Below are 13,653 nucleotides of genomic sequence, written 5' to 3' on the forward strand. Positions count from 1 at the left end.
AAAGTATCTACAATGAAGCAATGCCTTATCTGAAAATTTTAAAGTCTTTCTTTGTTTTTCATTGAACATGGGTAGAAAACATGTATATGTCTCATATAAACACTGTTTGGAGGAATGCCAATTTATAGTTATAAAGTCACTACTGGTATTTCTAGGGTAAAGTTTTCTTGATTTGAATAAAATCATTTGAAGAATGAAATTTTATTATTTTTTGGAGGACATGAATTGTTCATATCATGAAAACAACGAAAAATTAAACCTTCTCAAAAATGAGTGATTTTTCAGTAACTCTAAAACTGATGTCTTCAACAACGATTTTTTTAATAACCTTGGGAGTTTTACCTACTTAAAAAAAGCTTGAACCTTGGCCATAACATTTGAACATTTGGTTCTAGGACTTTCATATTTCACGTACAGGTGCTTCACTTGTGACAAGACCTTCCCTTGGGCACATTTGACCTTGACCTTGATGTTTTACATACTTTTGAAAAACTTGAACCTTCACCAATTTAACTTTTCAACGGTTGGTGTCAGGGCTTTCATATTTCGGAGGTATATTCCTCGAGACAAGACCTTTCTTTGGGTACCAACATTTTTGATCTTTTGACCTGGAGTTTGATTTGTATTTGAGAAACTTTAACCTTCGCCATAAGCTGCTACATATATGACAAGAAATTGGTACTGTGTTTTGAGGTCATACTTTTGTACCCTAAGGCACATCCCTTATTTATCCTTTAGCAGTAAGGTTACAAAAAGGTTACAGTATAAATCTAAAAACGCAGTACCAATTTCTTGCCATATCTAAGCTGCTATACGGGGGCATCAGTGTTTCACAAACACATCTTGTTTGTTTTGATTTTTAGTTAAGCCATGTGTGTAGATACTAAAAAAATATACTTGACAAAAAATTCTGAAGACTTATAAAATATCAGGATCCAACCTCGTTAAAGCACAGGTGCCTGGGGACGGGACCCCCCCCCCCCTCGCGTTCCGTACCCAAGGGTTCTTTGACTTTTTTAAAAAAAAAATATATATATATATTTTTCTATGACACATACACATAGTATTACAACTGAAAAATCAAAACTATAACCTAAAACTAGCCTTTTACCGGAATATAAAAATTCACACTCTCTGATACTAAAAGAGAACTCTATTAGTATCAGAGAGTGTGAATTTTAATAAAAGCCTAGTTTTAGGTTATACTTTGGACTTTTCATTTGTGATGTGAATGTGTCATTAAAAATATTCTATTAAAAAAATCAAAGAACCCTTGGAGTACTGAACACCGGGGGTCGGGTGTCCCGTCCCCAAGCACCTGTGCGTTAAAGGGAGCAAAAATTCAAATATTGCAAATTCATCAATAAAGGAATTTAACATGAAAAAGATATCTTCCGTTGAGTTTATGTTAAAAATTTAAGCGTTTTTTTTAAAATCGGTGGAATTCACTGACATGAATTAAACCGTATTTTATTTGAAGTGGACTGAGGAGTGCTTTCTATCATAAGAAATATATAATTGTTAAATAGATATTGTTACCTTTATAATGTATTTTGAAATGATTTGTTTGTTTTAACTATTGTTTACTGAGCCATAAACATCCACAAAATAGTGGAGAAAACTGCATGTGCATCTCGTAATATATTTTTGTACGAAATATTTCTTGTACAACCTAACTGAAATCTTGAATAGAAAGTAAAACTAAGATTTTATTTTCAGTTTATCTTTTTGCGGTTCAGGATAAAAATAAACGAAAATGAATGCAATTATTTCACTGAACTACAGCGGTTTGGAAGAAATGCCAGAATATTTGATGAGCTCACATTTTACGACGGAAATTCAACATTTGTACATGAAAGGAAATCGATTGACCTCTGTGGTAATTCATTACAAACCAGGTCTAATAGTAATAAGAATACTAGAAATCCTTGTCGATCTTTACCTGTTTACGATTCAACATTGGTGTTACCACTTTGAAAATAATTATGATTAATGCATACATGAGCTGGTTTATCCTTATTTTGTTTGATGATTCAAGTACAATTTTACCCATAGAAATAATATCATTTTTACAACTTTCTCAGAAAAAAAAACCCTTTTCGCAGACATTGTTATTTATATGGTAACTTTATTCTTAATATAGATATGATAGTTTATGTGTACAAAATCTTCGTTAGTCACTATCTCCAATGTTTTTTTTTTTCAGCCAGAAGCAATCCACAGACTTGTCAACCTTACAGTGTTGTAAGTATTACATAATTAAATCACAAGAAAAAATAAATAAAAAAATATAATATTTTAATTATTTACTGATTTTATAATTAGATTTGTCATCTGATTACCATGTTTAATATTGATGCTCTTTGATTGGTTCTGACCCTCTTTCCTGAGGAGTACCAGCGTGAGTTCACCTCAGAATGAAATTCTGGGAGGTTTATTTGGGTTTCCCTCTTGATCAGTTATTATGGTAGCATATTTCTGCCCCCTGCAAGATAAATTATGTTAACATGCAACATAATTATGTTGACATGCAACTTATTTATGTCAACATGCAAAATAATTATGTTGACATACAAGTTACCAATATCTTTAGAGAATCTAATTTTAATACTGGTAAACTTACTCACTAACGCCATTATATGACATCATACAAGCAAGATACAACAGGATTATGTTGACATGCAACTTATTTAACATGCTTGCTTAGATAATTATGTAGACATGCGACTTATTTATATCAACATGCAAGATAATTATGTAGACATGCAACTTATTTATATCAACATGCAAGATAATTATGTAGACATTCAACTTATTTATGTCAGTATGCAAGATGATAATGTTAACATGCGAGTTTATTATGTCAACATGCGAGAAATATATGTTAACATGCAACTTATTACCTTGCATGTTGACATAAATACCTTGCAAGTTAAAATATAACTCGCATGTTGACATAAATAAGTCGCATGTTGACATAAATAAGTTGCATGTTGACATAAATAAGTCGCATGTTAACATAAATAAGTTGCATGTTAACATTATTATCTTGCATGTTGACATAAACAAGTCGCATGTCTGCATAATTATCTTGCATGTTAACATAAATAAGTGGCATGTTGACATAAATATCTTGCATGTTAGCATAATTATCTTGCATGTTAACATAAATAAGTCGCATGTCAACATAAATCTGTCGAAGCTTGCTTGTATGATGTCATATACTGGTGTTCGTAGGTAATTTTACCAGCATTAAAATTAGATTCTCAAAAAAATTGGTAACTTGCATGTCAACATAATTATTTTGCATGTTGACATAATTATCTTGCATGTTGACATCTTTTCTTGCATGTTGACATACTTTTCTTGCATATTAACATCATTTATCTTGCATATAGTGGGCAGAAATATGCCACCATAAATTATAGATGTGCTAACAGTACATTAGATTGGGTGTTGTAAAACTTCTGTCATTGTAAACATGAAAATGGTAGAGACCAGTATCAAATACACTAAACTCCTTGTCTTTTATATTTCATTGGTTGAGTCATATTGTTTTATAAGATTGTTTTCCACTTTTTTAATGGAATATAATTATGATGTGTTGTTACATAACACGTTATGTTTATATTTGTCGGAGACAATAGCTACAGTGTGAAAAATGTTGTAAAATTCCTTATTTATATTTAATTAAACAGTTATGGTGACTTTTGAATTGGTCTACTTGTGACTGTACAGACCTAGTCAGGTATTGGGCCTCAGTCAACCAATTACTGTATGTGTACTTAAAAAGGCGGGCTTCATATTTTAGCGGCTTTGGCATGGACAACAATGCACTAACTCATGAATACCGTTAATAAATGAGAAATAAATAGAATAAATGGTGCAGACATGTGTAACGCTAATTCATGATTACACCAACCACTCCATACCAAATGATTGCGCTAAATTTTGAATACCTCAAATGTACATGTGCTGTATGTTACCTGACTGGGTCTGTGTAGTCATAATTAAGTAGACCTAACTGTATAGTTACTTTGTGCAACGTTTGAAAACATCCGAAGCTTATTTGAGTAAAATAACCCTTCTACAGAATTTTAATATTTTTAAATACAGTTTATTATTAAAGGAAAATATATTTAATATATATGTCTTGCACAGCTTTCTAGAGAATATAAATTATCCTTTTTTTTAGGTATCTGCAAAGCAACAGAATTGAAATTCTCCCAAATAGTAAGTATATAATTAATGTGACTGTAGACTAGAATTAATAACATTTATACATACAAATGATACATTTGCTGAAGTGCCAACATATAATTAAAATGATTAACAAGTGATAAGAAATATACCATTTGAAAAAAAAAAATTGTCGCCTTGACAAAGTAGAGTTAAGCTAATAATTAATATTACACCTGTTTTTCATGTTGGAATTCCATGAGAATAAAGATTTTGGAGCAGGTCCATTCTTAAAGAACTATAAACTACAGTTGAACTTTGGTATCTTGAACACCGATATCTCGAATACCATGGATATGTCGAAATGATTTGGAAGTCCCAACCCCTTATTGTTTAAGTATTTTGCCCTGGATATCTGGAATCCTCGATATCTTGAAGTTTTTTCTCGGTCCCATTGAGTTTGAGATAATGATGGTTTGACTGTATGAACTACAGTTGAGTCTCAACAATCCAGATGCTACTGTATCTGAACATGTTGTCCGGATTAATGAAGCCATTTGGATTACTGAAACATATTTAGTAAATGTAAATATAAATTGTTCCCCACAAATTTTGTCCAGAAGCATCTGGAGTACTGGTATCCAGATTTAAAAGGATCCACTATACATTTCTTTCAGGTATTGGTGCCTTAAAGACTCTGGAACAATTAGATGTCAGCTTTAATTATCTGGAGAAACTGCCAGAAGAGATTGGTTACTTACAGAATTTGAAAAGATTGTACGCTTTCAGCAACAGATTAAAGCAACTTCCTAAATGTATGCTTTCATTTCATAAAATCATTAAGCCTCTTGCTTGCAGGAGAGCTTTTCTCAACCAAAGTTTCTTTGTCATTGTTATATCTGCTAAAAATTCCCTTTATTTTATTTCTTTTCCAGTAAGATTTCTTTGGGTTTTTGAGAATTTTTTTCAGCAGTTCTAATTGCAAGTCAAAAGTTTTCTGTGGAAGTAAAAACAATTCAAGAAATTCCTCTTATGATAAGAATATTTTTTTAATCACACCTCCCCTCTTTAAATCATGCCCTCCCCCCTCCCATCAAAAAAGTGGAGCCTAACTGTAGATTTTACAAAAAATGTACCTGTTTAGGAATTGGAAAAAATGTCAGATTATTTTGTCATATTGATGTGTAAGCATTCTTTCATTTCTGTTATTTAAAAATTAGCATTCTTGAAGAGCATTTAATGCCATACAGTGTAGTTATGAACCAAAATGTAAAAAAAAAAAAAAAATCACTACTGCTGGAAAAGCAGAACATAAATTTGCCAGTTGTTAATACAGGCAATATAAAATGTGTAGCTTTATCTAGTATGCATCTAATTTTGTAAACTTTTAAAGTGTTAATTTTTTTTTATTTGTAAAATTTCAGCAATTGGGGCTTTGAAAAATCTTGAAGTTTTGGGAGTGATGAAAAATGAAATATCAGTCCTTCCGGGAGAACTTGGTCATCTGATGAATCTGAAAGAACTAAATGTGGACAGCAACAACCTAACAAATCTTCCCAAGGAACTCTCTAACCTCAGCAATTTACAGGAATTGTCTGCATCCAACAACAACTTGATCACCCTCCCACAAGGCATGTACAGTAAGACACACTTATAGTGAACATGCTTACAATGAATTGACGCTTACAGTGAAGTGATTTTCATACCCCATGACTCAAGAATAATTTTTAAATTTAACAGATTTAACAAATAACGCTTATAATGAAGCAAGATGGTCATTCCCTGGCACTTTGTGATAAGCGTGTTTTAAATATTTTAAAAAAAATTGAGGCCCATGGAGGACCTGAGTGTCACAATGGAAGTTGCTGATGATCCAAAATATATTGTTCTTTTTTCATATAATATACCCTTTGCAAATCTTGAGAACCATGTTGCATCTCTATTTGGCCTACTGGCTTTGATTCAAACAATCAAATTTGTATATCATGAGGATATTTTCATATTAATTTGATACAATGTAACTATTGTTTTGGGGGAAGATTTTTCAAAAAATCTGTATCATTATTCATACAGTGTAAAAAAATAATTGGTGTTTATATAATGATAAATGTTGATGTACTTTTATGTATCTTTAATTATATTTTTTTTTTTACCAACATACAAACCATAATTTTTATGGGGAAAAAAGTCTCGAAAAATAACTAAGAACAAAAAAGTGGTCTTGGAACAATTTATACCCATGTGATCTATCAAGTATACTGTAAACCAACTTTTATTTGCCTTCGACAGTTATCTTTTAGTTTTGAAACCTTCTTTAAATAGCGTTTTTGCTCACTGAGATTTGTTATTGTTATTTGTACTAACTGCTGATCTTTTTTTTTTTTTTGACAGACCTAGGGCTGATTCAAACACTAGTCAACATTTTTGTGGATAATAATCCTTTTTTGAACTGGCTTCCAATGTCTCTAAAATCAAGAATTCGTAAAATGAAGATTGGACTAAATAGGTATGTGAAATAACCTTAACAGGTCTGGGCAGCCTCCATTTTTGGAGGATAGCTAGATTCAATATGGCTGCCAAAATTTTTACCATATATGGAAACTGCATTGCATTGTGGGACAGTTTATCCTCCGATATCAGAGGATAACACAGGTAATTTTCAAACACCTCGTGCCTACCTTTAATCAAAAAGGGCAAGCACCAGAGTACATGTAAATAAAAGTTCAAACATTAAACTATCGATTGTATGTGGCGATTTGAGATTCTATGTCTAGATATTTTGCAAATTATTTTCAAAGTTGGCACCTTTTGCGCTCCATTATTACTGAATATTTCTTGTTATTTTGTTTCATTTTTTATGATTTTTCCCTATTTAGACAAATAAAAAAGGACTTTAATATTTCTTTCATATTTTCTTTTAATTCAAAAAAAGGAGAACAAAGGGAAACACAAAAAGAAACACATTTTAAGCGTATATTTAAAACGAAGAATATACTTTGCCTTATAATTAAAGCAAATAAAACTATAAATGGATGGAATGAATAATTATGAAAATAAATAAATAATTTGAATAGCATTAATAAATAAAATAAATAATTTAACACGTTTACTAAGAAATTAACATATAATTATTCATACAGCCATGTGTATACATAAACAAAATATTACAAAGTGATGTGCTTAATAATTATTAAATGAAAGAAATGATAAATGATTAAACTTATTTTTTTCAAATTTGTTTATCAAAAGTTCTAAACTGCTTATCAGATAATTACGGTACTGGAAAATCAGAGTGGGTATAATTAACCGCAGTCACAGGCACTGCCAGGTAAGTGCAATATTTATGTTCCAAGCTGTATACGGAATAACTGATTGATGGCAATTACAAAAATATAGTTATATTGATTTAATATCTGGAATTATCCATCATCATATTAAATTGTACCTTTTATTTGTTTTGATTTCAAATTCAGTGTACGGTTCATAAATACAAGAGTTGCTGTTATTTGTTTGGTTAAGAGTTAACTGCCCTTTGTTTTGAAAATTCCGGTAGGTGGCAAGACTGCTATCCTCTGTTTTCAGAAGATAAAATCTATCCTCCAAAAACAGAGGCCGCCTAGACCTGCTTAAGGAAGCTCTAAACACTGGACACTGAAGAGTTCTAATTCCACGGTTGTTTATGCAGTTAGAGAACCTGTCCTTTTAGTTTTATGTAAGATGAAATGGAAATCTACAGTTAATGGCACAATTTGAACTATATTATAGTATTCTTAACATTAGATTAGACCAAGATAAAGTAATTATAAATACATTATTTGCATGTATTCTCTAACTGTAAGTAAATGACAATGATTTTTATTCATAAGCTCCATTGTCTTCAAAAGTTTTTTCTTAAGGAAATAAAGCTGGTACATGTACCCTATGTTGAAAATGAGCAAGATAAACTCAATATGTAAACCTTCATATGATACAATTTCTCCAAGTACAAAACATTTTAATTTTCATTAGTGTTTAGAGCTTCCTTAACACCAGAAATTATTAAAGGTTCAATCAACCTTAATAATGGCAGTGTTGGACATTTTAGTGGATTGGCAGGATGTTTTGATGGGGAAAAAATCAGTGTTTTAGTGGAATATTTGTGAACATTTTAGCAGAAAATTTATAGGAAATTTACATGGAATTCAAAATAGGATGTAGACATTTTAAGTGGGAAAGTTAAGTCAAATACACATATACAGTAAAACACTTATAGTGCCAGGGATGAACAATTTTGATTCATTATACTGGTAAATGTAATTTGTAATATTTGTTTAGTCATGTTAGTTTACAATATGTTTGAAAACTGGCAGTAAAGAAAAATCACTTCCATATGAGCATGAATTCATTATAAACATATTAACTACTGTGATTTGTATCCGACTGTATTTTTTGATACTTTTGTATCTTTTCTGTTACCCAGACTATATATAAGTTTGATGCCCATTTCTCGCAAATGGAGTGCTGGAAGACAGATTTTGAGAAGGATATAGTTAATATTAATACAGCTAAATTTCTAAAAATATCAGATCAGTTCCAAGCTTTGAAGTCTTTCACAAACAACTCAAAGAATATCCTCAGATTTTAGTAATCCAACACTGCGGTACTGCATCTTATATCACAAATGATTATACATGTACTATTTTCCTCTTTTTTACCTTCTTTTGACCTTCACACTTCCCTAGTGTTTTGTGTTCTGATTACAGATTAATATATGTACAAAAAAAAATTTCCTGTATGAATATTGGTATGTGAAGATTTCTAATCCATACCATCAAGACCTCCAACAGAGTTGAAAGTTTAGTCATTATAATCTTCTGACCTTTAGTCTGACTCTAACATTGATTGTTTACAAGAAAATAAAACTATATCTCTGAAAATAATTGATCTAAAATGTCCATTGAATTATTACAGATAGACAGTTTTTTTCCACTAAAATGTCTGGTAAAGTTCCCTTTTAAATATCCATTCACACCCTTAGCAATTGTGCTAAAATGTCCTGCGCTCAATCATGGATTTAAAGTCATTGTTTGCATGTTTTTCAATATTTATTAGTACAAAAAAAATGAAGTAAAACTAAATACTTGTGCATTATGAATTAAAGGAGGAATTTTTTACCATCTTCCAAGTTTCATAATAATCATAATACACCTACCTATAAAAATATACAGTTTAATACATAATCCATTAAGTTTGTGATGAATACTTTATACATCCATAGGTGTGGCTTTGGAGATCCACCAGAGCATACTGTCAGGGCATATCACTGTGTAAATATAAGGTGGAATAAATATGAAGCTTTTGTCATTTTACCAAAAGAAATAACCCAGACTATGTCCCTGATGAGCACCGATACCCTCGCTTCACCTCTACAACTCTCTGTTTGGACGAGAGACCCTGTTGCAGATTGTAGTGAAGTGACTGTGCAATTGTGTCATGATGGAGAATTTGCATCTAGAGTGCCAAGTTTACTGGAACTGACCCTAAGGACATATTATAGATCTCTTTCAATGTCTGAAAAAAATATTAAAGGTCAGTGACTATGACATCATCATTTTTTTTTATCATAATTACATAAGGATTTTCAAGTCTCAATTACATGATTAGTTTCCAAATCAATTATTCAATTCAATGAGGAGAAACTATCTTCTTTAAGAAAACTTTCAACATTTTTTAGCAGTCAGACATCTCTAAAATGTTCATTTTTGGAATTCTTCTGCTGTACAACATGTCTCAACTCTTTCAGGTGACCCTGAAGTGACCTTGCCACAAACTATAGAAGAACTGCTTCACTGCCCTACAGCACATTGTAGTCTCTGCAATGAAGTTCTATTTGTAGCAGCTTTTCCATTCATTTACCAGGACAGCTTCTCTGCAGAAAAGCCAGATGACATGTTTCATTTCCTTGGCCTCTGCTGCTCTGAGCAATGTAAGCAGTAATTGACTATAGATTGAACTACCCAGTGTTAAATTAACAGATTCATTTTACTACTATAAATGGAAAGAAGAATAAGGTTACTTTAACTTGACATAAGACTCAATATACAGACTGCAATTGAAATTATAATTCTTGAAATCTTGGACTTTATTTTGATGACTATAAGGGGTCATAGATTATGAAAATGGCAACTTGGGTGAGTATTGTGCCTCTGGGACCTCCAATCTGATTAAAATCAGATCCTTTGATCTGCTCACATAGATCACTACACAAGGTAGCAATCTATGTGAGCGGATCAAAGGATCTGATTTTAATCCGATTGCTGGGACCTCATATTTTTTCAGTATTTAATTATGAATCCTGTCTTTAAATAAATATATGTGTACGTTATACAATATTATTTTAACATATTATAATGGTTTTTTTTTTCTGCAGGTTTTCTTCAGCAACTTACAGAGCAGTTACGATGAGGTAATTATTGATAATCTGACTTGGATTCCAAAGAATCTGAAAATTCCTGACTCTAGGATATCTCAGCTTCATGTTCAAATACATGGTATCAACAAATCTGCTCAGTTAACTCTTGGGTAATTGAAGAGTCCTACACTCGAGAAGGTCCAACATGCATCCTCCTTACTAGATTTGAACAATCTGCTGTTGTCATTTAATACATGTATGCGCAATGTTGAAATGCATAAAAAAAACTCATCTTGCCAATCCAAGAAAATTGTAGAGAGTGTGGCTGATTCATAATTAGTGCTGTTCTACAGGAAGTGCAAGACTGATATACATGTACTTCAGTGTGGATCTAAGGATACCTATAAGTGGAGAGTCAAATTATTCCAATTTTCACATGGCCTGAAAAAGCTCTCACTGATTATATATAATCTTATCAGCTTATTTACCAAAGTCCAGATTTAGCCAACACTGAATTGGATATCTTCATTTATAGAGTATAGAGCTGTGCTTGCCTTAGCCAAGACTTATTAATCACTGGCTTCCTTCTTCAAGTATCAGTTACTAAACATAATGGAACTCTTTTGTTTAGAGATTCAAAAAGAAAACTTTAAGGTTCATTATCTCCCTGTTCACTCACATAAGATTTTACTTTAATGACAGTTATGACACTGATTTTCCAAAAGAAAACTTAAAGTTGAAATAAATGCAATTTTAGCATACTTTGGTGTGAAAACTTCGAAAGAAATTGCCTTTTTATTTAACAATAGTTAAAGTAATAATAGTAAGAGTTATCTCTCTTATCTGAGTGTCAATGAACCTTAAAAAAAAGGACAAGAATACACACACACCTTCATTTATCAAAGAATAATGGATTTAATCCATTGTTACAACTTGAGGATATCTTGTCAAAATGTTTAGATGTACATTTTTTCATCCAATAAATACATGTACATACATATAATAGCTTCTCTAGTACAGTGGTACTTGCATTTTTCTCAAGTTATTGGCTGTACAACAGCCATGTTTTAAAAAAAATCATAATTTTGCATGATCCTTAAAGTTTCTAGAAAGATACTTATTTAATTTTTTTTCCACAAATGTAAGACAAATAAATTGAAAAGAAACAATTTGTTTTTTCTTCTTTTTGTTTTGTATTGACTTTGATCAAATGTTATACATTTAAATTGCACTTCATTGACAGAAAAAAAAAAAATAAATAAATAAATAAATACAAGTTTTCCTACTTATGAGATATTTCATTAAAAAAAAAAATAACTGAAAGAGAACAACAACTAGCAAAATAAAAAGATTTTTTTTTCTAACTGTTTTTCATAATGAGTCCTTGTGAGCAAATTGCCATTGTAACGGCCTGATTAATAAGACTGCTCTGATCAGTATTTTGCAGAGCTGAATCTTCCAAGGTTGAATCTCTCTCATTCACTTGAATAACAATAGGTTGTGGATCAGATGAAAATTGTCTATCAGATCTAGGGATTGTACCCTCTCCCAGGCTTGAAAAACCCGTACTAGAAGAGGATGGGATTAAAGGATTATCCGTTTGTGGTGAGAGTCCCTGTGACTGGATAGCATGAGAGATTCCAAATGTTTCAATTTCTGTTTTTTCCCTTTTAAATGTGTCTGCCTCTGTTTCTGGAGACACTCCCATTTCTTCTAGAGTCATGTTAATGGCATTGTCAACAATTGATTTCGCAATATGTTTACTCTGCCATTTCTGTAAATTGTAAGTATTTCTGTCTCTATTTAGAGTTCTTTGGGGTGTTGTATTGGCATTCTGTCCAATAGCATGACGCAGAGAAGTTGGTGTATCAAATATATCATTCTCTATGCTTCTGCGTGGATTCTGATGAAAATTGGTGCTGATGTCGATGTCTGCGAAAAGAAGTACTTGATTTCCATGTAAACTTTCCACACTTGTATCTGCAGAATCATCACTTTCAATATCACTTGAATCCACATTTCTTTCATGATTTATCACCCTTTCTGTCAAATAGTGTTCATCATTGCTACAGCTTGGTGTATTATGAACTTGATCACTTTGGATTACTTCTTCAACAGATGCTGAAAACCGTGCCTTTTTGCAAACACTAGAATCATCCAAGACCGGCTCTCCTTGTTGAGGAACTTGTGTTGATGGTTCTTTTCTCTTTGATGGATGACTTCTTGAATCCATTCCTTCACTGCATTAAAAAAACTGCAAAATAATAACGTATACAGTGGTAATTTTCATATATTGCACCATATGGACAGGTACTATACTACTATTTACACTGCACCATATGGACGTGTACTATTTACATTAATTCCTTATTTAATGATGGTAATTGTTTAACTTAACTATCCTGAAAATGAAGGAATAAAAATATATCATATAGTCGATAAAATATTCAACTTGCAATCGAGATTGTTTTTGATCCGACTTTCTGCAGGGGCTTATGGTTTTTTAAACAAGACCATAACATTTGGTAGAGGAGAATATAGAACATTTGAAATTCCTTGGTAGTTATCCCTGAATCAAATATATAAACTTCAATTCATTCAAACGTAAGTAAAAAAAAAAATAACAACTAAATCTTTACTCTGGGGCTGTCAGGATGTTGACTGAGTGTCATTGTTTACATTTTTGATGCCATCTGTTTACTATTTCAGCTGCAAACAAGACCTGTATGCTTGACACACAAACTGTTATGTTCTTAAAATAATGCGTAAAATGAATATACTTACTGTATTATTCAAAGTCATTCCAATGGTTAGGAACAGGACATTTATTTTTAACAAAACACTCGTAAATTAATGAACAAAATATTTTATCCAAACATTATCCACCATATTTATGCAAATAAAATTGTTAACCAATCAGAGACGGCGTTACTTTCTTTAGATATTAAACAACTCGTTCCATGATTCATTTCTAAATGTTTTCGACTAAAAACGAAACGAGTTTTTAAACAGCTCATAGAGACAAAAGGTAACCGTTACATTTCCGATAAGCTCTAGAGTGACGTATAACAGTATGTCTCTGA

General features: G+C 31.6%; 2 protein-coding genes across 2 annotated transcripts; one reads left to right on the forward strand and one right to left on the reverse strand.

Moving 5' to 3' along the window:
* Window positions 1-1,737: 1,737 nt before the first annotated feature.
* LOC133175770 (leucine-rich repeat-containing protein 28-like) lies at window positions 1,738-11,739 on the forward strand. Its single transcript, XM_061310885.1, has 9 exons — window positions 1,738-1,879; window positions 2,207-2,244; window positions 4,196-4,233; window positions 4,857-4,994; window positions 5,604-5,810; window positions 6,571-6,685; window positions 9,437-9,747; window positions 9,962-10,144; window positions 10,589-11,739. The coding sequence occupies exons 1-9, from the start codon at window positions 1,757-1,759 to the stop codon at window positions 10,621-10,623; spliced, it is 1,188 nt and encodes a 395-aa protein (XP_061166869.1). The 5' UTR covers window positions 1,738-1,756; the 3' UTR covers window positions 10,624-11,739.
* On the reverse strand, window positions 11,450-13,422 carry LOC133175780 (uncharacterized). Its single transcript, XM_061310896.1, has 2 exons — window positions 13,355-13,422; window positions 11,450-12,824 (listed from the first exon to the last, which is right to left on the reverse strand). The coding sequence occupies exon 2, from the start codon at window positions 12,801-12,803 to the stop codon at window positions 11,931-11,933; it is 873 nt and encodes a 290-aa protein (XP_061166880.1). The 5' UTR covers window positions 12,804-12,824; window positions 13,355-13,422; the 3' UTR covers window positions 11,450-11,930.
* Window positions 13,423-13,653: the final 231 nt, after the last annotated feature.

The sequence above is a fragment of the Saccostrea echinata genome, unplaced genomic scaffold, assembly GCF_033153115.1.
Source record: "Saccostrea echinata isolate AGI-Se365-2 ecotype Australia unplaced genomic scaffold, CSIRO_AGI_Sech_v1 ptg000002l, whole genome shotgun sequence".
Classification (NCBI taxonomy): domain Eukaryota; kingdom Metazoa; phylum Mollusca; class Bivalvia; order Ostreida; family Ostreidae; genus Saccostrea; species Saccostrea echinata.

Bases quoted from the DNA above. Each gene is read 5' to 3' on its own strand.
- LOC133175770 (XM_061310885.1), top strand. From the start codon at position 1,757: ATGAATGCAATTATTTCACTGAACTACAGCGGTTTGGAAGAAATGCCA. The intron at 2,245-4,195 runs GTAAGTATTACA...CCTTTTTTTTAG, and splicing joins CTTGTCAACCTTACAGTGTT to GTATCTGCAAAGCAACAGAA. The intron at 10,145-10,588 runs GTAAGCAGTAAT...TTTTTTCTGCAG, and splicing joins CCTCTGCTGCTCTGAGCAAT to GTTTTCTTCAGCAACTTACA.
- LOC133175780 (XM_061310896.1), bottom strand. From the start codon at position 12,803: ATGGATTCAAGAAGTCATCCATCAAAGAGAAAAGAACCATCAACACAA.